This window comes from Arachis hypogaea, chromosome 2 (assembly GCF_003086295.3).
Source record: "Arachis hypogaea cultivar Tifrunner chromosome 2, arahy.Tifrunner.gnm2.J5K5, whole genome shotgun sequence".
In the NCBI taxonomy this organism is placed as follows: domain Eukaryota; kingdom Viridiplantae; phylum Streptophyta; class Magnoliopsida; order Fabales; family Fabaceae; genus Arachis; species Arachis hypogaea.
The window spans coordinates 4089573-4117253 of NC_092037.1; the positions used below are offsets into that span (position 1 = coordinate 4089573).

Consider the following 27681-nt stretch of genomic DNA (forward strand, 5'->3'; position numbering starts at 1 on the left):
GTGTTGGTCAGACTAGTAGCACGAGTGCCAGTGCCCCTCCCGAGATTATAGAGATTTCCGATGACGAGGACGAGGATCCTGAGGAGTGTTCTGATGTGGTTGTGATCTCCTCTAACGATGACAGCTGAGTCCTGGGAGCTGCGGTGGTGCCTTTTGATAGTTTTTTTTTGTGTTAGCTTAACCTTTGTGTTAATCTCTCACTTTTGGTCAGACTCACTGAGAGAGTAAGGTGTACATAGTGGACTAGGCTAGTTCGGGTGCCAGTCTAGGGGTTTTCTATATGGACCAGGGCTCGGAGTGTTGGGTTGTACATAGTAGTATTTCTGAAGGGTTGTATGCTAACTCAGGATATATATATATATATATATATATATATATATATATATATATATATATATATATATGTACGACAGTACCTGTATGCTTATGCTTGTGTATGTTTAATTAGTTGTCCTTGCAAGTTTTCTTATAAAAGTTTATCCAAAACTCGATAGTACGCTAACCCGATTACAGGTTTAATAATACATAGTAAAGGTTTCATGTGAACAAGTTGGTGACACTTGATTTCTGGTATGATCATGACTTACTGGGAATTGGGTTGTTACAACTTGGTATCAGAGCAGTTCGTTCCTATTAAAGCCTGGGGATATGGACTGAATCATGCTTCATTGCATTCTCTGAGTTGTGTCTCATGCACATAGGATATCGTTGTGATATGAATTGCATGATTGTCACTGTGTTTCCATTTTAGAGACTATTCACACTTTGCCTGAAATATTAAGACTGATCACCTTAATATTACATGTTGGGTGTGCACAGAATCTTGATGGCTGCACGGGGACGAAGACGTGGTAGGTGTGGTGCAAACCATGCAGAGGAACCGACGAGGGGTGCAGATGCTTTTATAGCTGCAATGAACACCATGGCTGAGGCTGTGCGTGAAACGGCAACTGCTACTACGCGAGCGATGGACCGTTTAGGGGAGAGGAACGGAGATCGTAACGGAGGATGCAATGGTGAGCGTGGTGGAGACAGTAATGATAATGAAGGTTCTGGAAACCACGATAACCCTATGACACTGGCAACGTTTCTGAAGGTAAATCCGCCCAAGGTTAAGGGGACGCTTGTTGCAACTGAAGCTGACAATTGGTTCCGTGGTATTGAGAAGTCATTGCGAGCGCAACATGTACCAGAAAGACAGTACGTGGAATTTGCAACCTATATGCTGGAGGGAGAAGCTGAACACTGGAGGCATGGAGTGCAACGCTTGTTAAGGCAGGTGGTGGAAGAGATTGACTGGGATACTTTTAAGGAGAAATTTTACAAAAAGTACTTCCCTAGAACTGTTCGTGATGCTAAAGAAATGGAACTGATGCAGTTGACGTAGGGGAATATGTCAGTAGCAGAATATACTCAGAAATTTGAGGATTTGTGCCGATTCTCTAAGATCTGTCAGGGAAACCCAGATGATTTTGAGGAATGGAAGTGTTTGAAGTACGAAGGAGGACTCTGCGAAGAACTAATGCACTCGTTGGTACCACTGCAAATACGAAATTTTGCAGAGCTTGTCAATAGGAGTTAGTTGGTGGGAGACTGTACCAAGAAGGTGGCGGCAGCAAAGATGAGTCGTCAAGAATTACCTCTGAAAAATTTTAATCGGTATATAGCCCCTCAAGGAAGGAACTTTAAAATGAATAGGACACTTTCTTATGGGAATCAGCAAGTTAGTAATCTTCCTGCTCGTGACAATATCGATAAGCAAGAACGGGATACTGGAAATCGACCACAGCCAGCACTAACAAACCTTGTTTGTAATCAGTGTGGGAAGAACCATGGTAGGAATCCATGTCGATTGGGTTCGAGCGTTTGTTATTTTTGTGGTATGCCTGGACATATAGCGAGGAATTGTGAGAAGAAGATTGCTCAAGATTCAGCTAAATCTCAGCAGCCAAGAAGAGTATTTACAATGATGACTGAAGATGCTCGTACTCGGACTCCCTGACCCAAGGTCAGTATCGTGTTAAGACTCGCTCCTTAACTGCACTTTATGTTTCTGGTGCATCACATTCTTGTATTTCTTTAACTGCTATACGTAAGTGGAGACAAGATGATGACACACAACATACCTGAGGACTAGAAAATAAGATAAGAACCATTTACTCGCACCTGCTTACAGGTAAAGGAAATGTTGAGGGCAAAATTTCCTTTTAGGATGAAAATTTTCGTTTATAGCAATTTTCGAGGACGAAAATTTTTGTAAGGTGGGTAGGATATAACATCTCGGATTTTTTTTGAAAATTAAGTAATTAGTTATTTATAAGTTATCATATTATATTGAGATTTTGTTTTTAAGAAATCTATTTTTTTAACAAAGATAATTAAATAAAATTTTATGATTATTGAAGTTTAATTTAAATATAACTTATTTTATTAGTTTGAACTATTTATAATTAAATAAAATTTAGTGACATTGTGAAGGTTGTGGTAGGCTTAGAGAAGGGGGGGTTGAATCTATGCCTTCCTTTTTAAGTTGTTGTTATTACCCTTATAAAACAAATTTGCAGTTTTGATTCTGTTTGAACTCAGTAGGGAAAATTATGTGACAATTTATTTTTGTCTCATGAATATCATAAAACAGAACACAACAGAGAAGAGAAAAGCTAACACCAGCATGTATCCTGGTTTGGTTGCCTTGTGCTATGCAACCTACATCCAGTCTCCTCCACAACTATGGAAGAATTTCACTATAGTTAACAGTATTACATACACCAATAACACAGGATTGACCCAATCCTTTCACACTCAAGTTCTAACCTAACTTGACGTTGGCTATGCTAATACCTAACTATACCTCTTAGTGCTAACCCAACTAAGAAAGGGATACCATACAGGTACAAGATACAAGACACTCAACCAACCTAAAGAAATCTGAAAATAACTCTAGGCTTTCCTCTCAAGTGTTTCACTCAGCTTTTTTTTTTTTCACTCATGGCTTTTTCTTGAGCTTTCTCACAATGCCTTTTCTCACAAGAAATTACAGAAAGATAAACTTAGAAAAGTACATTACAATCAGTAAAACATGAAGGAGATTGACTTCATCAACAGCCTCTTAGCTATATGAAAAACCAGCTTTGCAAACCACTGATTTAGTTCTTCACTATTGGCCGAATGTTTCTTTGATAGAAAACATTATCCAAGTAGAGGAACTTCACAGGGAATACTTCACAGAACACAACTCTCAAACTCTGATTTTCTCTCCTTGCCTCTGAATGAACAGCAAGCTTCTTTTTATCTCCTTGCATGTTCCTTGGTTCTTCTTCCAAGGTCAACACCTTGAGCCTTGAGCTTCACCAACCCACAGGCTCACTTTTTCTTCTCAAACATCAAAGTAGACCCTTTGCTTCTGACTTTTCCAACTTGACCGAAAGCCATGAAGGAGTAACCGAAATTGTCTTTCAATGGCCAACCAAATCTGAACCATAGAGATGCAACTTGGTCCCCAAGAATCTCTTGTGACCGTGGATTTGTAGCAGTGAAGAACATAGATCAACTTTTCCCTTGAATGCCATTTTCGGATAGAGCAGAGAGTTGGAAAGAAAGGATGAAGATCTGATGCATGCAAGATGAGATGGATTACCTTTCTTACGCTTGATTTAGCTTGGAGTTTCTGTTTTAGCTTCTGTGCTTCAAGCTTCAACTTTCTCTCTCTTGCTTCTTTGGTTACTAGCTTAGGGAGGAACCTTTTTTTCTCTTTCTCTTTCTTACTTTTCTGATGCCATGATTTAAATTGATTAGAGAGGAGAGGAACGTTGCTTTGGTAAAAGCAAGTGAGAGGGAATGAGGACTTCAATCTTGTATGAGAAGCTTGGATCAACTTGAATTGATGGACACGGGCTTGGATCGGATCACTTCTTTTTTGCCCGTTTTGATTTTTCAGCCTTGTTTCCTCATGGGCTTTGTTTATTTATTTACTCACCAGCCTTGCTATATTATTTTCATACCAATTTGGGCTGCTGAACTAAGTTTTGGCCTGCAACATATAATAAATAATTAGCAATATATAATTATTGACACTTAACACTAATTATTTATTTTACCCAAAAATAATATTTGTCATCACTAATTAATTAGTTAATTTCTTAACTCAACACATTGTTTGGGCCTTAGTGCCAAATGTAAAGTGGGGACGCCCACACACTGAGAACTGTTTTCCAGATGTATGCTTATTGATTTGAAAAGTCACACTGTATGCAGCCTAGCTGTACGACTTATAAGCACATTGATGCATCTGGAAAATCATATCTGGGACTCGTGCCTGGGTAATGTCGGGAGCGGGTAGGCAACCGACACATGAGCTCATGGCCTGCGTTAGGAATAGACATGCATCATTCTTGTTGCGCATTTGCATTTTACTTGACATTGTGAAATTGTTTGTGATTGTCTTCTCGTGTTTATACATTCTTTAATGTTATTCTGAATTGTGGTGAGTAGATATTTCGTTGTGAATTACTTGAACTGTGGTAATCCTGACTAAACTAACCACCCTCGACCCTACTAAGAACCCCCCAGTTCTTACCCCTTCTCTTCCTCCCCTTCAGATGGAGACCAGAGTTATATTTTACGAGATGGACCCTCTCTATATATACGAAGATATTGTACAGCATAGGTTTTATGTAGTAGCTATGGAGATTAGGACTCGTATGTACATTCTGCGTGATCATCCTTTCCATCACTCGATTGACACTCCACAGTTTAACCCCGACATGCCCTATGAGTTTCCACTGCAGTGGCTCCACCCGGATGCTCCATTTCACCCGTTTCATGATGGGCCGGTGCCTCACCAGCATCCCGATTAGCCTGCGGATCAGGCGGACCCTGAGCCTGAGCCCATGGAGGAGCATTTTCCAGAGCCTGTACCGGAGAAAGACATCCCTGTGGAGCAGATCTCAGTATCTTCATCCGAGTCATCTTCTGAGGAGCCGCTCACCGCCTCTATTAGTGGACCGGCGAGTGCTGGTCAGACCAGTAGCACGAGTGCCAGTGCCCCTCCCGAGATTATAGAGATTTCCGATGACGAGGACGAGGATCCTGAGGAGTGTTTTGATGTGGTTGTGATCTCCTCTAACGATGACAGCTGAGTCCTGGGAACTGCGGTGGTGCCTTTTGATAGTTTTTTTTTGTGTTAGCCTAGCCTTTGTGTTAATCTCTCACTTTTGGTCAGACTCACTGAGAGAGTAGGGTGTACATAGTGGACTAGGCTAGTTCGGGTGCCAGTTTAGGGGTTTTCTATATGGACCAGGGCCCGGAGTGTTGGGTTGTACATAGTAGTATTTCTGAAGGGTTGTATGCTAACTCAGGATATATATATATATATATATATATATATATATATATATATATATATATATGTGTGTGTGTGTGTGTGTACGACAGTACCTGTATGCTTATGCTTGTGTATGTTTAATTAGTTGTCCTTGCAAGTTTTCTTATAAAAGTTTATCCAAAACTCGATAGTACACTAACCCGATTACAGGCTTAATAATACATAGTAAAGGTTTCATGTGAACAAGTTGGTGACACTTGATTTCTGGTATGATCATGGCTTACTGAGAATTGGGTCGTTACACAAATAATAAATATTATTTTTGATATGACAATTATTTTAATCAACTATGTAAAATTATTATAAACAAATAATAAAATAATTAATAATTGGGTACGAACAAATCAACAATAATATTTATTAAAAATTTTACACGTCCAATAATATTCTTAGTTGGGTTTAAATTTTGATAATAAATTTAGCTTACTTATTTTATATAATGAATACATTGGAGATTATATCATTCTTTATAGAATATGAAATTTTTACTCTATATTATTTGACAATTATTTATTTATTTAGTATTATATCTTTTTTCTCTCCTTTAACTATTTAGATAATATATATGTATTGAGCAAATATTTCCATTGAATTAATCATAAAGGTTAATAAAAGATAATGACATAATTTTTACTTAATTATAACAAATATCTCTATTAGAAATATTGTCTAATTATTACCGTGTACAATTAGTGTACATATATACCGAGTAATAGTGATGTTTTACAAATATTTATCATTTAGAGGATTCATAATTCAGACATAGTTTTTTTTTTGTTATTTTTCATACCTAATTGCTACTAGCTATGATTGTAACAGCCCAAACCACCCGCCAGCACGATATTGTCCGCTTTGGCACACAAGACCTCACGGTTTTGTCTTTGACAATAGGGATGCTAGCCGAAGCCCCCACACTCATTCGTCAAAACGTGTCATGCTAGGAAGGGGTATCCACACCCTTATAAGGCATGCTTCGTTCCCCTCCCCAACCGATGTGGGACCTTACAATGATTTTATCAATAGTATTATTTATGGTAGATTATGTGATAAAAAAGTTTGAAAAATAAAGGCAAGAATTATAAAGTTATGAAAAGTCCCATCCAAATTTGACAAGAGCAAGACGGATTACATAGAAATGGTTCTAATGGATGATATGATTAGTTAAATATTTTTCATGATTCTTTCAAGTGATGCTAGGTCCAGTTTATAAATATTTTTAATAGCTTTATAAGTGCTAATAGCTTTTATATTTAATTTGTTTTACAGTGTGATAAAATTCATTGTTAATGAAGAGTTATTTGGCAAAGATGTTTGAGAATGAACTGATCGAGGGGAGGGTTTTATGTCTTTTCAAATTTTGTGATTGAGGAATCAAGCGGAACTTATCTTCCAACTGCACACGTGTGTAGAACAACTTTTAAGAAGGAGTCACGTATAGTATAGTAAATACGCTTGATGATCGTAAAATTTCTGACAATCATTTTAATTTTCTTACTCATACTGATATATTGAAACAAACAAATGAACAGTCTAACTTATTTGGTACGTAGTTAATTTGTATTAACCTACACAAAATTATTTTTATTTTAATTTTTGCCAAGAAACTATATAATAGCATCATTTTATCGATAACATGAATTTTAACCTTTAATTTATGCAAATGTTTGATTTATAAGTAATTTATTATATTATTTATTTATTTGTCTTTAATTTAATACTTTTAATTCTTTTTTTTTTTCAAGTAGATATTATTGGACTCTTGACTTGAAAAAAGAGAACTTATATCATAATAAAAAACAGGAAGAAGTGGCCATTACATTGTAGTTGATCTTCAGAATTTACAGTATGTGAAATTTTAATATTTTACAATGAGATTTTATTTTGTAACAATTATCTATTTATATGCAAAATTTTTATCTTTTTCATGATATATTACTATTTATTTCTCTTATTTTCCGCTTTTATTTAGAAATGAGGAAAAAATAAGGTACACACTTTGAGATCAATTTGTAACCCAATTACTCAATTATCTACGTGATCATCAAGCAATCGAATACATATTTATTCTCCAATTTGTAAAACTTAACAAATGCATTAGTAAGTATATTGGTTTAACTTTTTATTTAATATATTTGTTTAGGTTATATCTGTAATCATATTATATCTATTTTTACGTATATATCTTTTTAAAAAATACTCTTAAAGTATATATATGATGTATTAAATAAATATTTTAAAATTAACTGTAACATATGATAAAAATAAAAATTAAACTAAATAGATATTATAAACACAAACACAGGCACAACTCATTTAACCTAGTTCTAACCAAAATCATAGCAAAGAATTCCTTAACTCACCCATTTAACTACTTCACCTAGTTTTATAAATTTACCTAACAATTCTCCTCTTCTCCTGATCAGGATCATGAATCTCATTATATTAGAGTCTAACTGCTACATGTTACAACCAAACCTACAAACAACCATAAACCCAAATAAGTGAACAAACCTAGCAGTTACTCAACGACATAGAGAACAAATCCGTCGCGCCGTCATGTGCTCGCCATCGCCGCCCACCCGTCGCGCCATTATGAGCTCGTCACTAGAGTAGATTAATAAAAACGATTAATAACTACATTAGAGTTTATTCATTTAACATTAGATTAAGAAAAAAATAAAGAATACATGACATACTATTTTTTTATTAATCAAATTATTATAATTTAAATTAATTTTAATAAAATAATTTAAAATTATAATTTTAATTTTATCATGTGGATAGCATGGATTACTACGTTTGTTTTCAAGCTATTTTTAGACTAAAAAAATATCAGTAATTTCTCCGACTGATAATTTAGAATGAGAGCATTAATTGTCTACCCTGAAGTAGGTGGTCCTTCTTTAATGCCTTTGTTTTTTGAAGGAGGATCAGTGGATGAAGGCATGATTAGGAATAGTAAGTCAATTAAGTATGTGAATGTGACCCCATTACACACCTTATCTTCAATGTCTATAGCTTCATACATATAACTCACCTCTCATGATCTCTCTGTTCTTATCTCTCCTTTGCTCACTTCTTCAATAATATTCACTAATTAAATTTTCTTGCACTTAGTACAAGAGTGTCCAAGCAAGCAATAATCAAAATTTTCACTACTTGAAGGGTTTGTTTTCTTATTTCTTTTTTAATTTATATTTATTTATTATAATTTTTTTAAGTTTATTACTAAACTCAATATGTAGTTCCCAAATGCAACAAGTTTCTAATAAAGTTTTTATTTTTTAACAGTTCTTTGGTGGGAATTTCTTCCATGCAAAATATATGATGAGCTGTTTTTTGATGTTCTTTGGCTTTATTTAATCACACTTTAGCAACGTATCAGGAGGTATGATGTATTGATTAGTTTTTAAAATAAGAATTTAGATTTGAGTTTTCAATTTTAGTTTCTAATTTTCGGTCTTAGTTCAAGTGTAAGGATTTAGATCTCATCTTCTCGTGCTTCTTTTGTTATGTTTCAATTTCCACCGTTTATTTAATTGTTTTAAAAGTAATGAAAATTAAGTACTAAAAAATAAATTAATATCAATAATGGTAGACTAAAGCATGAAGAAAAAAAAAACACAATATCGTAATAAATCTTCAAAGGGGCAATTTAACCGCTTAAGTTGTTAAGAAGTTCAAAAAAAATGCTAATTTTTGTGTTTTTCAAATCATTGTTTAGAATCGAAATTGGTCTGGTTAATCCGCGAAGTTTTTGAAAGCGTCGGTATGTTGTTTTGCGGCAGTTTAAAATCGTTGCAAATTCATAAAAAAATCGTTGCTACTCAATGTGTCTCTTGTAGTATGGAATCAATTGGTGAGGATAAAAATTAATCAATAATAAACTAATAAAAAATAAAAAAAAAGCAGTCAAACAATCGATTAATAGGTCAAATCAATATGAGTTTTAGCGATTAACTATTTTAAAATAATAAAATATAAAAATTATATATTTTATTATATTTTATTATATTTAATTTAACGTAATTTAAGTTTGATTGGATTTTTAAATTTTTAATTTTGCTGATTCGATTATTGGTTTGTCTTTCAAAACTTTTGTTTTAAACTGTCCCTTTTCATAAATATTTTATTAATTATGTTAGATATACATTAAAATTTGAAACTAAGATGGAATATACATTGAAATATAAAATATATATTAAAAATAAATTAAATTATATATATATTTATATATAAATACATAATAATTAATTTTAATAACTGATTTTAATGTACAAAAATATTTTTAATATTTTATATATTGACAAAATAAAGACTAATTTTGGACAAAATATTAATAAAATCTCTTTCTTGTACTATTTGACAAGTTCATCAGAATACTAGATTGCACATTTTAAATAGGATAAATTACACAAACTAAAGTTTGGGAGATAAATTATTATCATTTTAATTGCTTCCAAGTTTATTAACATTTGAATTTGTTGATGAAATTTGGACCGAGAGATTTGCTTTAATATCTTTGCCCTTTGGTCGAAAGTTAAATTATTGCAAGCAATCATATAAGTTCAGTTATGCTATGAGACTGCTTTTGAAAAGGGATTTTCATGTTTTTTTTTTACACTTAAAAAGTATTTTGAATTAAAACTTTGTCTTTATATTTTAAGACAATGGCACAAGAGAAAGCTGAAAATTATGCTAAGTACGAGTAAACTTTTAAAGTAGACTTGAGAATGATATTATGCACTTAAATTGTCTTTGAAACCTTAGTTACACCAGTTATGTATTTAAGATTGACAAAACAGCACCACTTTAGTTTCTGATATCATTTTGTTAACAATGTATTGACATAACTTGATGATATAAAATTTTAGTTACATTATTTTATGGTTTGATTATATATAACAGTATGATGACAGATCGATTAATGATACGTAGCATAACGATAAGTCGGTTAATGACATATAGTATGATGACTTAGATAGTTATGTCATGTGTAATAATATTATTTATCTATTGATATCTGTTATATCATCATTGCAGATGTATTAAATTAGTCTCTCACTTTGTACTAAATGATTCATTTTAATCACTAAAATTGAATATTGTATACTAAATTAGTCTCTTCATTATTTTTTCTTATTTTTTTATAAGTTCAAAATTCTTAATATGTTTAAATGCACTAATTTTAATTCTTATTTTTCACAAATTGTTTAAATACAAGTGTCTTTATAGAAGATAAATGTTAGAGAGCCATAAGAATTTATTATTTTTAGTTATCACTTTTAGCTATCAACCTTCTTTAGTTTAGTAATACAACAATATATACTTTAGCCCACACTTTTAAACATTAATTGCTAACTATTGACTAAAATATTAAATTCTAAAATATTTTTTTTATAAATTTCAAAATTTAGTGTTAATCATACATTTTTTTATAATAATTTAATATCGATAAATTTTATAATATAAAATTATGTTATTAATAAAAGAGCTATATTGATTAATTGATTATAAAATATATTTTTATTTTAGTCCAAAAATTGTGTATTTCATAAGAACTGAAAAAATAAAAAAATGTGTATTTTAATTCTTAATTTCTTATGAAAAACATGCATATTTTTAGACAAAAATAAAAAATGTGTGTTAATCAATCATATAATTCTTTTACTAAAATAACATTCTTATATATTATAAAATTTACGAGTATTAAATTATTATAAAAAAATTTTGGATAATTAAAACTAAAATATTAAAAATATTTTATAAAAGCATTTGTATTTAAAAAATATGTGAAAATATAATTGAAGTCAGTGCATCAAAAGATATTGAGAATTTTAAATTTACAAAAAAATGAGAAAAAACTCGTGAAAAGATTAATTTGATGACATTTAATTTTAGAGACTAAAATAAGTCATTTGGTGCAAAGTCAAAGACCAATTTAATGTATCTGTAATGATGACATAACGAATGACACGTGAACGAATAGTATTATAACCCGTGACATAAGCTAATAACTGGACAAATAATATTGTGACACGTAACATTACCGTCCACGTTAGGATACCATGTGTCATGAACTAACCCGTTATCATATTATCACATATTGCCATATTATCATATGATACGTATCATTAATATTTCACGTCAATGTGCCATTAATAAAAAACGGGTTAGAAATTAATATAGTGCACTCTTACCAATCTTAAGGACTTAATTATTGCATTTCGAATCTTTAAAACGATTTTGGTGACAACACCAATTTCGAAAACTATTTTAAAAACTTATTGAAATATCTAAATATTTTGTTTAGATAAAAAAAAAGTTAAAACAAAAAGGTTCGGACTATGCTTGGGATGATATCTTTTGGATGAATTCGTTACTTATACACTGCTATTCAACCATAATGTCTAAGCAAGCCTCGGGCTTTGATAATTTGGAAATTTGATAGTTTGTTTTATATACATAGATATAGTGAGTTATCTTGTGGTATTGTTTTAAATGGCTAAAAAATGACCATATGTTAACTGATAAATAATCTTACAACAAACGACACGTATGATAATTAATATATGGAAAAATACAGATAATTAACAATATTTTTAAACAATATATAAACAATATTTTAATCCAATGACACACGTTAAAATATTTTATTTTTTTGGAAGCAAATTTTCATATTTGTCATTGCATTTAAAGTTTGCCATTTACTATATATATTCTTGTCGTCTAACATCACTTTTTATCGCCATAAGGTTCCACTCATTGATTCTTCAATGGCTGAAGTTGTTTCTAGTGTGGCATCAACACTCTTGGCCAATTTAGCAACAAAATCTTTCCAAGAGATTATTCTGGCATGTGGTCTTAAAGATGATATAAAAAAGTTTGAAAGTTCTTTGAGAACCATCAATGCATATCTCATAGATGCTGAGAACAAGCAAGCAAAAAATCACAGTATAGATGACTGGTTGAAGCAACTCAGAGAAGCATTTGATGATGCTGGTGACATACTAGACGAAATAGAGTATGAAGCAAAACGTAATGAAGTGGTCAAAATGTATGGAAGCATTAGCACCAAGGTCCACCGATTCTTCTCATATACAAGTAATTCACTCGCATTTCGCATCAAGATGGCCCACAAAATCAAAGATATGAAACAGAAGATGGATGAAAAAATAAGACAAGGGAGAAAGTTGGGTATAATTGAACAACATGTCAACACTCCAGTTCTGGAGCATAATTTAGCATGGCGAGAAACTGCTTCTTCATTGCCTTTTCGTTTGTGTGGTAGACTTGAAGAGAAAGAGGAGATTATGAAATCATTGATGACACAAAAATCAGAAGCTAATAGTATTGATGTGATCTCCATTGTTGGGATTGGAGGTTTGGGAAAGACTACACTTGTACAAATGGTTTACAATGATACCCAAGTGAAGGCGAATTTCGATACATTAATGTGGGTTTGTGTTTCTGACGATTTTGATGTGAAGAAGCTAATACAAAAAATCATTCATGCGGCCTCAAAGAGAGAGAATGTGGTGGATGCAAATTCTAGTTTGGAATATATGATATCTCTTCTCAATCAAAATTTACATGGTAAGAGATTCTTACTCGTCTTAGACGATGTTTGGAATGAAAACCACAACAAATGGGATGAATTGAGAAATCACCTGTTAGAAGCAGGTGGTGGCAAAGGCAGCATAATCATAGTGACCACTCGTAGCCAAAAAGTTGTTGAAATTGTGGGGAGTAATCTTGTAATGAAATTAGAAGGACTTCCTGAGAATGAATGTTGGCGGCTCTTTGTAAAATGTGCATTCCAAGTAGAGAAGGAAGAAGAGAAGTACCCAAGGCTAAAGCAAATTGGAGAGCAAATTGTTAAAAAATGCAAAAGGGTGCCCTTAGCTATAACAACTTTGGGTTGCTTGCTTAGATCAAAATCCCATGATGAAAATGAATGGAGAAAAATAAGGGATAGTGAAGTGTGGAATCTCAATCAAGAAGAAACTGATATTTTGCCATCACTCAAATTGAGTTACAATCACTTGCCACCACAAGTAAAGCAATGTTTTTCATACTGCTCTTGTTTTCCAAAGGATTACGACTTTCATGTTATTGAGTTGATTATGTTCTGGATGGCTCATGGACTCCTCCAACCTACACGCGAAGAAGAAGACGCAGAAGATATTGGGGAGTTATATATTAAAAAGCTTGTTTCAACATCTTTACTTCAAATTGACGATGGAGATGATCATTTTCGCCTCTTTGATTTTCAAAATTTAATGACATTTAAAAGACTCAAAATGCATGATCTTGTACATGATGTTGCACAATTAACAATGAAAGAGTCAAGTAAGACAAGAACCATTGTGCAAGAGGGACAACAAGAAGCATCCATAGAATGGACCTCTAACAAGTTCAACTATATGAGGGTGTTGCAACTAAAAAAAGATATGGAGTTGAGTTCGTTCCCTAATGATTGCTTTGTCAAAATGAAGAAGCACTTGAGATATCTCTATCTTGAAAATTGTCCTAGTTTGAAAAAGCAAACTGATTCCATTTGTAAGATGCAAAATTTGCAGAGTTTGTACCTTGATGAGTTTCCCAAAAACATGAAAAATCTCATCTATCTTCAATATTTGTTTTTGATGGGAATCAAAATTACAAGTATGTCCTCAATGAACATAGGGTGCTTCCAACAACTCAAATTCTTATATCTTCAATGTCCAAAGTTAGTGTCCGTACCAAGTGCTGTTGGTCGCTTGACTACTTTAAAGAAGCTGGGCTTTCTTTGGTGTGAAGAGCTGATGAATTTTGAAGATGAAGAGGAAGAAGGAAAACAACAAATGGTAGTAAATAATTTAAACCTTCAATTGTTCTTAATCATTGGATCAAAAAAGTTGAATGCTTTACCAAAATGGCTTGAAAGAGCTACTAAATTGCAATATTTGAGTATAAGCATAACAGGGATAAAATTATTGCCCACAAGAATGCCGATGACCTCTCTTGAAGAACTTTATGTCTATCATTGTAAAAATTTGTCATCTCTTCCTAACATGGATCAAACTCATAATCTTCAGTATTTAGTAGTATATGATTGTCCCGCATTACATGCAAGGTACAATAAAGAGACAGGTCCAGATTGGTCCAAAATTGCTCATATCCCATATTGCAAGGTTAGTTCAAATAATTTATCTCATAATATTACAAATCTAACTATACTGGTTTATTATTATTATTATTATTATTATTATTATTATTATTATTTCACTTTATGCATGAATAATTACTTGTTGGATGTTTAATTAAACAGTTAGAGTTATATCTTACTTTTCCTATAATAAATTCTAAAACTTTTTAAATTGACAATCTAAGTTTCTTTCTAAATAATTGTGTATAATTTATATATAAAAGGTATGGCAGAGTGAACTAATTAGCCCTTATAATATGGAATACTTTCAAATTTTGAAAATGCAATATAATATAGGTTATAAATTTATAATTTATTTCAACTGAGTCACACCATAGACATGTTTCATTTTAATCATTTTAAGAAAATAATGATATTTAGATATTAAAATTGTTTAACATTATTATGCCTGCAGCACATGTCTTGAATTTTAGTTATGAATCTTAATATTACCACTAATGGTAACTCTTTCAATTACTACGTATTATGAATTATTGTATTGATGAAAACCACAATAAGCTAATTATTATGTGAAATTCAAAGAATGAATAACTCTTAACCATTTGAATATGAGTTATACTAAGTAACTAATAACTTTTTAAATAACATGAACAACCACCAATCAAATCAAAACACACTACACCTCTAAATTACTCACCTAAATTTTAATATTAGAATAACCATCCGCATACCTAGTGAAATGAACATTCAATATATCAATTGTTCACATTGTTTAGTATTTTTATTATCTACCTATACTTTTTCTTTAAATATTGGCTATACATTATTTAAAATGAGCACAAAATTTTATTATTATTGTGATTATAGGAGTTGATGCATGAATCTTTATTTTTGGACCGTGAAATACTTCTTTATTGTCAATTGACAGAAAATGGAAATTTAGTATATATATGCATGGTTGAATTAAAGCTCAAGTTATTTTCATAAGCACTAATCTATTGGCCTTTATTGCAGATTGATGAAGATGATGATGATGATAATGATGATGATGATGATGATGATGAAGAATTTATGATGATGATGAAGATGATGATTGAATAAAAGACATGAATGAAGAAAAGAAATGATAATAATAGCATTATCTTTATGTAATATAATGGTTGTGTTCTAATAATTGCTTTGTAATTGGCTACTCAAATCATGTCTTTAGCTACAACTACTTTATAAATGCTTTAATTTCTTCGGTGTTACAGTTAAAATTTTTAATCACATTTGATTGTGCAAACAAATTTTACATCCAAGCATGCATTTTATTTCATTCATCCTTGTTACAATTATAAAATGGTTAAATAAATGACTTCTATAAAATACATGTTATTTTGCTTTAGTTCTTGTAATTACTTTTCTTTTGATTCACTAAAACTTAATAGGAGTTTTTGGATTTCTTCAATGAAGGACAAACAACAAAACCACAAAATATATATGACCACAAAAACATCTAATCTAAGCTTAATAAAATTTATTAATTAACGTTTTAGTAGCTTGAAAAATAGTAACATATAAAATATGGCAAAAAATAATTAAAATAAAATAAAAGGATTATTGAAACCCTATTAATTAATATTAATATATTTGTTAATTAGGTCTTGAATTATTCAATTTTGGATGGAATATATATAATGCTTTGAATGCTAAATTAATGTGCAGAGTGTGCCTCCACCTGCCGAGACTGCCAAAGTTATAGTACATTACTGCATTGTACGGATCATTCTTTTTTACAAATGCATTGAATTATAAAAAAGTCATATCATATGTAAAGTCTTTGGTCCTTAGAAGTTATAAGTCCCATTTTTCATGTGCGGAAAATACAAGTTACTAAATAAATTATTTGTATAAAATATAATATATATTAAAAATATATAAAATATTAATTCAATAAAAGTTTAGGATATATATATATATATATATATATATATATATATATATATGGAAAAGTATATGAAACAAAGAGGTAATAAGCCAAGAAGTAAACAACTTAATTAATTTATAATTATATTTAATTAATTTTATTTGTTTTTAATTTATAATATTTGATATTAATTGCTTCTCACTCCAAATTAAAATTCTGAATGATACGTTGGAGAAATAGGGGCGGGAATCACAGAACTTTGCTTCTAACAATCCCGATTTTTAGTATATAAAAAAATTTATAAAATATATAAAAGAACATCCATTTAGTATGAAAAAGAAACATTCTAATATTTAGTAGAAGAAATATCTTAATACTTAGTATAAGCATCATCCACATAAAAATTTTAAATTCACCCAAAAATATTTAGCTGATTTTTTACTGATACCCTCTTAGTTCCTAGCATTGTTATATATATATATGAGTTGACGGATTTAGAAGACTCACCGAACTTCATTACTCTCCTCTCCATCAATTCACCTTCATCTCACACTGTAACAGTTTACTCACTTGGCCAAAATAAATGATCTGATCTGTCAAAAAAAATTACTAAAAATATCCACAAAATTTATAAATATTAACAAAAATACTTATAAATTAAAGAAATTAACGTTATATCATAAAAGATAGATTTTATATAATAAAAATATTTAAATTTTAATTTTTTATTAATTTTTTAATAAAATTCTCAAACTATCCCAATTTTTTATGTTCACTCCACCATCACTTCTTCTTTTCAAAATTCTCAACCTTTCACAGACATCTATGTGCTGAGACTTGTTGAATCTGTCAACCTCATCTACAAATAAAACGGTATAACATTTTAGAATTATAAACTTCCCAAGCATCTTACTTCTATTCCTATATTTCAATTTCAAAACCAGATAAATAGATAGATAAATAAATAAATAAGTTAAGATTCTTATAATTATATTTTTTTAATATGCTATTTAAATTAAAAAATAATTTTTAATTATTTTTTAATATTATTTTGAGTTTGTATCATTTAAGACATTGTTTGATAGAATAAATTTTAAAAAAATTAATATTATGTATTTTTATTTTATACTATTTAAAATATTCTTATTAAAAATAACTTATTCAAAATATATATATATATATATATATATATATATATAATAAATATTTTAAAAAAATTTATTCTTGCTATTATAGACATAATTGAAAAATTGTATACAGTAGAAGAAGAACAAATAAGTGTAAAAAAAATCCCACAAAAAATACGTAAAATAAAATTTTTGTGCTACAACATAAAAAATTATTATAAATTCAAATTATAAAAAATTTCATCAAATTATACTTATCATAAAAAATTCTATCAAATTATAAACTATTAACTCAATAATTATTACGCATTCAAAATTAAATTAAAGTATTTAGATAAAAGCACAACAATAATTTTTGTGCTATTTGATAGAGAAACAAAAAAATTATTGAGTACAACTGTCTTAAATCTAATTATCACTACTAGAAAACAGCAGATTACAGACGGATTTTTCCGACAAAATTTTACTGTCGAAAATATCGACAGATTTTCGACAGATTTTTCGTCGGTAAAAAATAAAAAAAAATTCACAAAATTTACCGACAGATTTTAACATCCCTCAATAACACTGTTGATAAAATTGAAAATGAAATTTGAAACTATCATCAATAACAAAATCCCTCTGTAACATCTAATAAATCCCTCGCTAATTTAAAATAAGTTAAACCCTTATGAACACACCATGATGAAACTTCATTCAACACAAATCACCGTTCATCTTCTCCTATCCTTCCTTTAAGCTTGCTCTTCTCCTCTCTCTTTGATTCGAGTTGAAAATAGGGCAAGTGTGACTTCTCCGTCGTTTCTGCTTTGTCGCCACACGCGTCGCACGAGCTCCTTCTGTCACTGCTCGCTTGCACGAGCTCCCTCCGCCGCCGCTCGCTCGCATAAGCTCCCTCCTCTGCTGCTCGCATTGCACGAGCTTCCTCTGCCGCCTCTCAGCTTATGTCTCTCTCTGTCTCGCGCCATCCATCCTCGCCGTTCACAGCCTCGTCGAGTCATCGTGTCACCAGATCTGAAACCTACATGTACCTCTTTATCTATTTTAGATTCTGGAATTGCTATTAAGCTATATTTTTTGTTGAATTCAAATGTTCATACGTTATTGTTGCATCTAAAACTCGATCTGTTCCACTTTTGTTTTATGGTTTAGATTTTTGTTCTTGAATCTTCTTCAAGGTTCGAATTTGGTTTTGAAAGTAGCTCCATTAATTGTTATGGCTAAAAGTTTTGCATTGAAGATAATGTATTGTGCCTTCTGCAGTTCTGCTTCTGAGGTAAGATGGAGAGATTACCATAGTCTTAAATTGGAAAAAGGAATTGGAAGATTTGTTGTTTGAATTTTACATTTGAAGGAACTATAAATACCAGTTCATGAAATGCAATATGCTAAGTACATAGATTGAAATTACTCTGTGACTGATTAGAATGAGATTAACAGCAATAATTTTGTGCCCTATCAATATCGTAAACCATCTCATAAATCTGATTACTCTGGCAAATATCAGTTGATGTTAATAAACTGTGTTCTTTGTTTCAGCTTGCTCTAGGTGCTGTAAATTTAGAGGTTCTTCTTGGAAGGTATTAGCTTTAAAATATTTACATGATTTTCATATGCAGTAATGTGCTGTTTTTCAGGCCTGTTTGTTAATTAGTCTCAATGGATAATTAGATAGATATATGTGCTCAATGTTGTGTTTGTGCAGACGAGGTGTTTGATCTAATGACTGAACTACTTTTTGAAATAGGTGTTTGATCTAATGACTGAACTGATTTCATTATCCCTAGCCCTAGCCTTGTCCCTTCCCTGTTGCTGCTGCAGAGAACTGAGTTTCTAAATTCTAAGGTATGAATTTTGTATATTCCTATAATTTGTGAAATCTGAAACATAACAATTTCCATGATTGTGATATAAAATAAATTCGTTTATGAACTATATATCTGAATTGCTGAGATTTTTTATCTGGAATTTGCATGCATGTTCTTGTTCCATCCTGTTCTTGTTATGACTGGTGATTTAGGTCATAAACACACTAAAGAGGGATCAAACAAACCACCATGACTTAACCTCACCCATTCACAGGTGTGAGGGAGTGGAAAACAAAAATCAGCTTCTTATTGTTCTCAACATGAACAAGGTTAGTATATTAATTATGAGTAATGAGCAGCTTAGAATAGATTAGATTAGTAGTAAGTGGTGATGCAATGAATGCAGATTAATTAATTAATTGCAATGCATTTGTACAGGAGAAGGTGTACTTTTTGGCTTGCTAAGAGGCATCTTTCAGAACTCATTACTAACTGGTCTATATATGATAATAAGGTGCTTATATTGAATGTATCAAATTTGAACTAAGTTTTATGATCTTACATTCTTCAGTGCTTAGTAAACAGTTTTACAATTATTTATTTCTTACCAAAGTTTCTTTTTCGGCTATTAATAAGATATATGTCTACATGTGTTGAAGAATAGCTAAATTGATTTAGTGTTCAATAAGAACAGCTACTGTGACTATTTGAGCCTCAGAGGGTCGAAGAGGACCCAATTTGATTGAGGTAATGCAAGAGAGAAACTTTTGGATTCTATTGAAGATCTGAAACTGGACTCAATTGTACTGGGAAGCAGGGGACTTAGCACAATTCGAAGGTGTGTATTTATTTATTTATTTATTTATTTTTGGGTACAATTCCCTATTTTGAGTACAATTCCCTGTTTCTGATTTATGCCATATATACAGTTATGTCGTGGAGTAGTTATCCCACCTTAGGTGGTAACATTAACCCTTTATCTTTTGGGTCTTATTACAAGTAACAGAAGAAGCTCAATCTGTAGATGCTAGCTAGTGCACTATCAGTGTCATTGTGCCAAATACTTGGTGTGAGTTTGTTTTGACAAATGATAGTTGACTTATAGATCACAATGATTATTTTGCTGTTTAATCTTCGTTACCAATAATTTAAGAATCGATATCAAACTTGTAATATCTACGTGAATGACTGATCTTCTTGTAGGAAGATATATGTATAACCTTTGATAATTATTAATATATAAAAAGAATTAAATTTTGAATACTAAAGTTCTAGACTTCCAGTACTTTGTACTGGAACAAGATTTAGTGGTTTATATGTAGAATGTAGAATTGTTCGAGCATGGCGACGAGGCTGTGGTTGTCACCATCTACTGATCTTTATCTGCCTCTCCTTGAGGATGATGCCATGGGAGTTACGTTCCACAGAGCTTTGTGTTGTTAATTAGTGTGTCTCTCTCTTTTTTATAATGCAGTACTTTATTCATGATTATTCCCCAGTTTTCATGGCTCTTTTGTACAAATACAAGTGTTTCATTTGAATCGCTTTTCTTGTAATTATCTTCCACTATTTTTATTCTATAATGCCTTAAAGATATGCATTTTCAATGCATGATCATGAATAAGGTAAATAAGTATCTAAATATTGATTTCCATGAGTAAATTATCTTCCACTAATAACATTTGACTAATTTAATATTTTAATCTGACACTGAGCTAAAATCAAGTTGAGTAATTTTTATATGGTACACCTTTCAACAGCTATTGGTTTTAGCATTGGATTCAAATGGATTGATTCAACAATGGGGTTTATACTTAATCAAATCTGTTTTGCACATCATTGCTATAAACGATGATTTCAGAAATAGAAGTAAAACAAATGGTCCCAGAGCAATTAGAAAAAGGAAATAATAGCATATTACAATGCAACTAAGTAGTTGCAGCTGCCATCCGCCTGAGTAGGAATCAAGAAATAACTTGCATTACTTTATATTTTTGAAGTACCTCCAACATGGCTGGCCTCCCTCATTACTACTCAAGTCTTCAACCATATTTTTAAGATCAGCAAGCTTTAAACCATTCAATTGCTTTTGTACTTACAATGTTAAATAACTGTCTTAGGTTCTTGGATCTTAAATTGCGTTAGTTTAACACGGGTGAATATTTTATTAGATGGCAAGGCTGCTGCAGCAGAGAAGAAAAATTCCAAGGATGAAACATCTTCGAAAGATTCACAGGGGCTGCTGCATGCCCCATTTTCCACTTCTTTCTAATTGTGGCACTTGAAAGTGCTTGGAATTGGAACTAGCTGTGTGAGATCTTGTATTTCGCTGACAAGTCAGAGGTACCGTTTTGTTTTTTCACAAGTTTCCTTCTTCAAATTGAACTCAAGGTTTGGTTTTATTGGTGTTTCGCTGACAACTTGCCAGATCTAACTTGCCAACTTTTTCTATTTCTTTCAGCCTATGATGCCACCTTATGCAGCACTTTATTCACCTGGAGGGGTTTATACTCATCCTGCCATTCCTATTGTAATTCTAGTTACTTTCATGCAATTTATTTCATGGTTTATAAAAAATTGGAGCTTGTTTTGTTCATTGCCCATGAATGTTTGGCTTCTACTGTAATGATATCAATCAATAGTTCACAATAGGATAAGAGAAACTAATATACTGAAATGTCAAATGTGTTTCCTTTGATCTGTTTGTGTACCTAGATAATTCAAATATTTATATTCATTTATTTTATTATCATAAAAGCTTTTCAGGGGCTTAATTATATATGCTTTTTTTTGGTGTTGTAATTATTTAGGCTTTATTGGTTGGAATTATGTCTTATGTTCTTGTGAATTATATATTTCTAAAACATAGGGGTCATATCCACACGGACAAGGAGTTCCATCTTCACCTGCTATAAGCTATGATGTTTTCTGATATCAGTTCCTAATTTAGGCATAGAATGATATTAGTGATGGCAACACTGTGGGGGTGAGAACTTGCTTGCAATTAGTAATTTTTTTCATGCATTTGGTTGATCATGTTGCCAATGGTTTATTTTTCTTTTTAAATTGATTTCACAAAATTAAAGATTAAATTATGATATTTTCCGTTTTATGTTCAGGCTAATCAATTCACATATGATTGTGTTTTACATTTTTCATCCATTTGATTTATTTCTGTACTTTGTTTTCAGAAATTTTATATTGAAGCTATGAAAACTGAAAAGATTATATGACACTTGCATCTGGAGATTAGTGATACTGGTATGCCACTTGCCTCCATTGGCATTCTTGTTGGTTGTGAGAATTTCATGCATATGTTTTGGTTGCTGCTGCTAGTTCTCGTAATCCTACTCTAGCTAGTGCTTTGACTAGGCTACAGAGGTGTGTATTTAATGGCAGCTGGGAGGTATATATCTCCTGTGGTTTCCCTTTTGTTACCTGTTTATTACCCCTCAAATTTGACTTTATTTTCTAAATGGTATTGTACATTTGTACTAACATCATGAAAAAGAATGATTTATTTTTATAGCTTAGTGTTGGTTGGCCTTCCCAAATTATTGTTGATCACTTATCTGAGTTTATTAATGATAGGGTCTATATTCTCACTATGGGCATTTTTATTGAGGAACAAAAAAGTAAAATTTTCTTGTGAGGAAAGCAGTGATGAAGAAGAATAAGCAGCAGCAGAAAGAGCAAGTGAAGTGAATTTTGCAGATGAGATAAGTGGAATTAACACAAGACCTCCTTCACCAACTTCATCTATTGATTATTAGAGCAGCGAAAATTGTTCAAATAAGTTAGGAAATTGAATAGGAGTTGCTTGCAATATAGGTCTTTTAATTTACTAGTATGAGGAAATCATTTAGAGTCCTTTGGATACTCATTAACAACTTTTAATTTACTCAATAGACTTTGTTGATGTATGTTTGTTACTTATTATTATAGTTGATGTATCAATACACTTTGTTTATATTTTTAATTATATTGACTTGCTTGTTTATAGTAATTTTTTTTAGTTTGATAATACGTTGAGTTTATTTATTTTTGAAATATTATAAATATTTGAATACAAATTAGATAAAAATTTGTATTAAATTTATATTTATTTTGTATGAAAACAAGTTTATTTTGTAATTGGAAAAATAAAAAAAATTCTATTTTACCTTACTGACGGATTTACAGACGGATTTTTTGTCTGTAATAAGAGTATGAGATGATTTTTCAAAGTCAAATTACAGACAGAAAATCTGTCGGAAAATTTGTCTGTAATTACAGACGGAAAATCCGTCTGTAATTACAGATGGAAAATCTGTCAAAAAATCCGTCTGTAATTACAAACGAAAAATCTGTCGGAAAATCCGTCTGTAATTACAGACAGAAAATCCGTCGGAAAATCCGTCTGTAATTACAGACGGAAAATCTGTCGAAAAGTTCGTCGTTTTCGGGAAATGGGTGGAGAATTTACAGAGGGAAAATCCGTCGGTAACTGGTAAAAATCCGTCTGTAATTTTCCGACGGAAAAAAAATCCGTCGGTAAATAATTTCCGACGAGGCTTTTACAGAGGGACAAAATCCGTCGGTAACCAAAAATTCGTCTATAATAAAGGTTAAATCTGTCTGTAAATCTGTCTGTATTAATCCATTTTCTAGTTGTGTATACTCTAAGACAATATATAGTGACACTGAAGCACCATCCAAATTAAAAACTGTATGCAACCTAATACATATATTTGAAGTCAAAGTAAATAATTTTAACTTTAAAAAAGGTCTCAATAATACATTGTTATATTTGTCCCAACAAAAAATACTGAAATTTAATCTCTATTACAATAAATAAAATAGGTAATATAAAAAAATTATTTATTCAAAACTTCATTTATATTGCTCATTTATATTCTTCATTGATTATAGGAACTAATTTTACCAACATTAATAATATCATTAGACCTAAATGACATACCAATCAAAAAATTAAAGAAAAAAAGTAAACAAATCCAAGATAGATTTTTAGATGAAGAACATACATATAAAGATGAAATAAAAAAGATAATAAAAAATGTATACAAATCAACAGTTCAAAAGAAATATATTTTCACAAGACTGTATGACAAGAAGAAAAAAGAAACAATTCTAACAAATTACAATAATAAAAAAAGCAAATATCATACAAAAGGATTAAGTTTGTCAATTAAAATAAATATAAAAATAAAAATAATAAATAAAGATGTAATTTTATATAATTTTAGTATAAAAATTTTTGTATTATAAAATATTTTAATATAAAAAATATCAAATTTAATATTAATTTATATATATTTTAATTAATTTTTAAATAATATAATACTTATTAAAATATTATATAATATCATTAATTTATCGTTTCACACAATATACGGATCTTATTCTAGTTGAATTAAAATTATGTATCTTGATCCTAAACTTTCCAGTTTTCAGGGTGTTGTGTTTGAATATGTTATGTTTTTTTTGGTGACTGAATATGTTATGTTTTGATTATTCTAAATGTCTCTCATTAAGTATTTTCTATTTTTAATTGGTTGTCATAATTTAATTGGGTGTCATTATGATCATCAATAAGATCGACATTATATATATAATGGGATAAAAAAAAACAATAATTATTAGTAGAGTAAAGTTCATATGTTATGTATTATTACTTTTAAAAGTTCATATACCTTTCTGATTGAGAAGGTTTAGAATCCCATTTTATATAGTGTATACTTTGATGAAGAAATCATCCAAGTTATTTATTTTGCGTGCTTTATGATATATTCTGTTAAGAACCGTTTTGTTTGATTTCATAATATAATTGCTCTTCTTTTAATTTATGTTATCCTGCAAAGAACAAAGTCCCTTCTCTCACTCTCAGCACCTCATCTATCCAATTCTCAAATTAAACTCTTACTCTTAATTAATTCCATTAAGCAACTTATCATACATTATTCTTCTGATCTGTAAGTGATTTAAATTAATAACTTCAACACAAAACACATAATAAACTAAAATAATAATATAAGTTATAATAAGTATTATACATTCAAATCCTCTGAGTCTAAATCCCAACATTAAGACAACATAAAACACACATAAAGATAATCAAAGCTAGCAGACAAAATAAAAGAAATACAACTAATCAATGATTAAAAGTTCTATTAGACTAAACTCAAATCTTCTAACATCAATCTTCATGGTATCATAAATTGAGGAACTTATCCCATAACCAACATTCTCAAGCATTCTGCCTGTCATGAACAAATTCAAAATCATTCAACAACCACTCTTAAAGTATTTAACTTAAAAAAAAAATATTTGACAATTAAACATTTAAGTTCAACAGTCTATTGACAATTAAATATAATCAAGTTACTAACAATCATGAACCATATTATTTAAACAAACTATTAACATATAATTAAGAATTTAGCATAAACATAAATTATAATTATAATACTATAATGAGGAATTAATAAGTAGATGCTAACATCTCATTGAGGCACCTAAGAGAAATAATATATAAGCAGCTTAGCCTTGAGAATTATCATGGGATTAAAAACAAAGACAATTCAAAGCAATCAATCTTTGTAAGAATTAGTTTTGGTAAAACACCTCGCACTATAAACCAAGCATGTTTTTTTGCATTATAACAGTAAAATGTAATATGCAATAACTAAAGCAAAAAATTTAAAAAAAAATAAAATAAAAACCTATCAGAGGTAGGGGCTCAAATTAAAGTAAAGAAACTGGGGCAAACTCAAAAGCTCGAATCAATGAATCAAAACTAGATGCAGCCATGACTAGGTACCCAACAACGATGGCCAACTGTGATGACAAGGATCGACAGCCAGGAGACATAGCAACGATAGAGAATGACAAATCAGATCAATCGAAAAAGAAGAATTTCTTCACCGCTAGTTCTACACAATAACGTTCTATCAGGTCATGATTATCACACTTTATTTTATAAATCCATTTGTTACCAATTGCTTTCCTTCTATCCGGAAGTGGGACAAGCTCCCACGTCTTGTTTCTGTATAGTACTTCCATTTTTTCTTATATGGCCGTCATCCATAAAGAAGAATGTAGATTTTCAATAGCCTCTTGAAAGGTTGATGGTTCTCCATCTTCAATAACAAAACAATATGCATAATGGCAAGTTATGGTATAGTCGGCATGCCATGATGATTTTCTCAGTTCAGGTGTTGTTCTATGAGCTTCAGCTGGTCCTTGTTCAACTTGCTCAGGTTCTACTTCAAAAGAGTCATTTTCTCTAAACTTATCATTTATGTATATTGTAGTAGTTTCTTTAGTGCTACTGTTGTTTTTTTGCTCCTTTTGCAACTCGTTTTCAGCAAATATAACATCTCTACTGAGAATAACTTTGTGGGTAGGCGGGTCCTACAAATAATACCCGTTTACATTATCAGCATAGCCCAAGAAGATACACTTTCTTGATTTAGGATCAAGCTTTGTTCTTTCTTCGATATTGAACATCACATAAATAGGACATTCAAACATATAAAGAGAAGAATAATCAGGTGGCTTACCTTGTCACATCTCCATTGGAGTTCTCAACCCAATTGCTATTGACGGCGATCTGTTAATCACGTAGCAGGCTATTTTGACTGCTTCTGCCCAGAAAGACTTGGCTAATCCTACAGTCCGCAACATAGCTCGACTTCTTTCTAGAAAAGTTCTGTTCATCCGCTCTACAACACCATTTTGTTGAGTTATATATGCAACTGTAAAATTGCCTCTGAATACCCTCGTGCTTGCAAAATGCAATGATCACCATCAGTGAATTCTGCTCCATTGTCTGTCCTCAAGCACTTTATTTTCTTCTCACTTTCAGGCTCTATTCGTGCTTTAAACTCCTTAAATACTAGAAACACATCTGACTTCTTTTTTATGGAAAATATCCATATTCTTCATGAGTAATCATCTATGAAGGAGATAAAATATTTTGCTCCTCCTAGTGATAATTCTAGTGATTCCCACACATCAAAATGAATCAAGTCTAGTATGTGTTTGCTTTTAGCGGTTGATCTTTCGAACTTCAATCTATGCTGTTGCTTGTCACAAGTGCTCATAGAAAGGTAGATTCACCGTTTTAAGCTCTGGAAGGAGATTATGTTATGCAAGAACCTATAGAGCACGTTCTGACATATGGTCTAATTTGCGATGCCATAGTATCATTGTGTCTTCTTGGTCTGCAGATGTAACTGATAATTCTGCATCTCGAACTGTATCTCCAGAAATCAAGTAGAGATTGGTTGTTAGCCATTTTG

The 27681-nt window shown here is 31.1% G+C and overlaps 1 protein-coding gene across 2 annotated transcripts; it reads left to right on the forward strand.

Moving 5' to 3' along the window:
- The first annotated feature begins 8390 nt into the window (after nt 1–8390).
- LOC112720693 (putative disease resistance protein RGA1) lies at nt 8391–15823 on the forward strand. 2 transcript variants are annotated; one of them, XM_072213484.1, is made up of 5 exons: nt 8391–8549; nt 8675–8771; nt 12139–14232; nt 14502–14559; nt 15549–15823. In XM_072213484.1, exons 3-4 carry the CDS (start codon nt 12160–12162, stop codon nt 14508–14510), a joined length of 2082 nt encoding a protein of 693 aa, XP_072069585.1. In that variant the 5' UTR covers nt 8391–8549; nt 8675–8771; nt 12139–12159; the 3' UTR covers nt 14511–14559; nt 15549–15823. The 2 variants fall into 2 exon arrangements, with proteins under 2 accessions (XP_072069585.1, XP_072069584.1); XM_072213483.1 differs by having other exon boundaries at nt 12139–14559.
- Nucleotides 15824–27681: the final 11858 nt, after the last annotated feature.

Bases quoted from the DNA above. Each gene is read 5' to 3' on its own strand.
- LOC112720693 (XM_072213483.1), top strand. From the start codon at position 12,160: ATGGCTGAAGTTGTTTCTAGTGTGGCATCAACACTCTTGGCCAATTTA. The intron at 14,560-15,548 runs GTTAGTTCAAAT...CCTTTATTGCAG, and splicing joins CTCATATCCCATATTGCAAG to ATTGATGAAGATGATGATGA.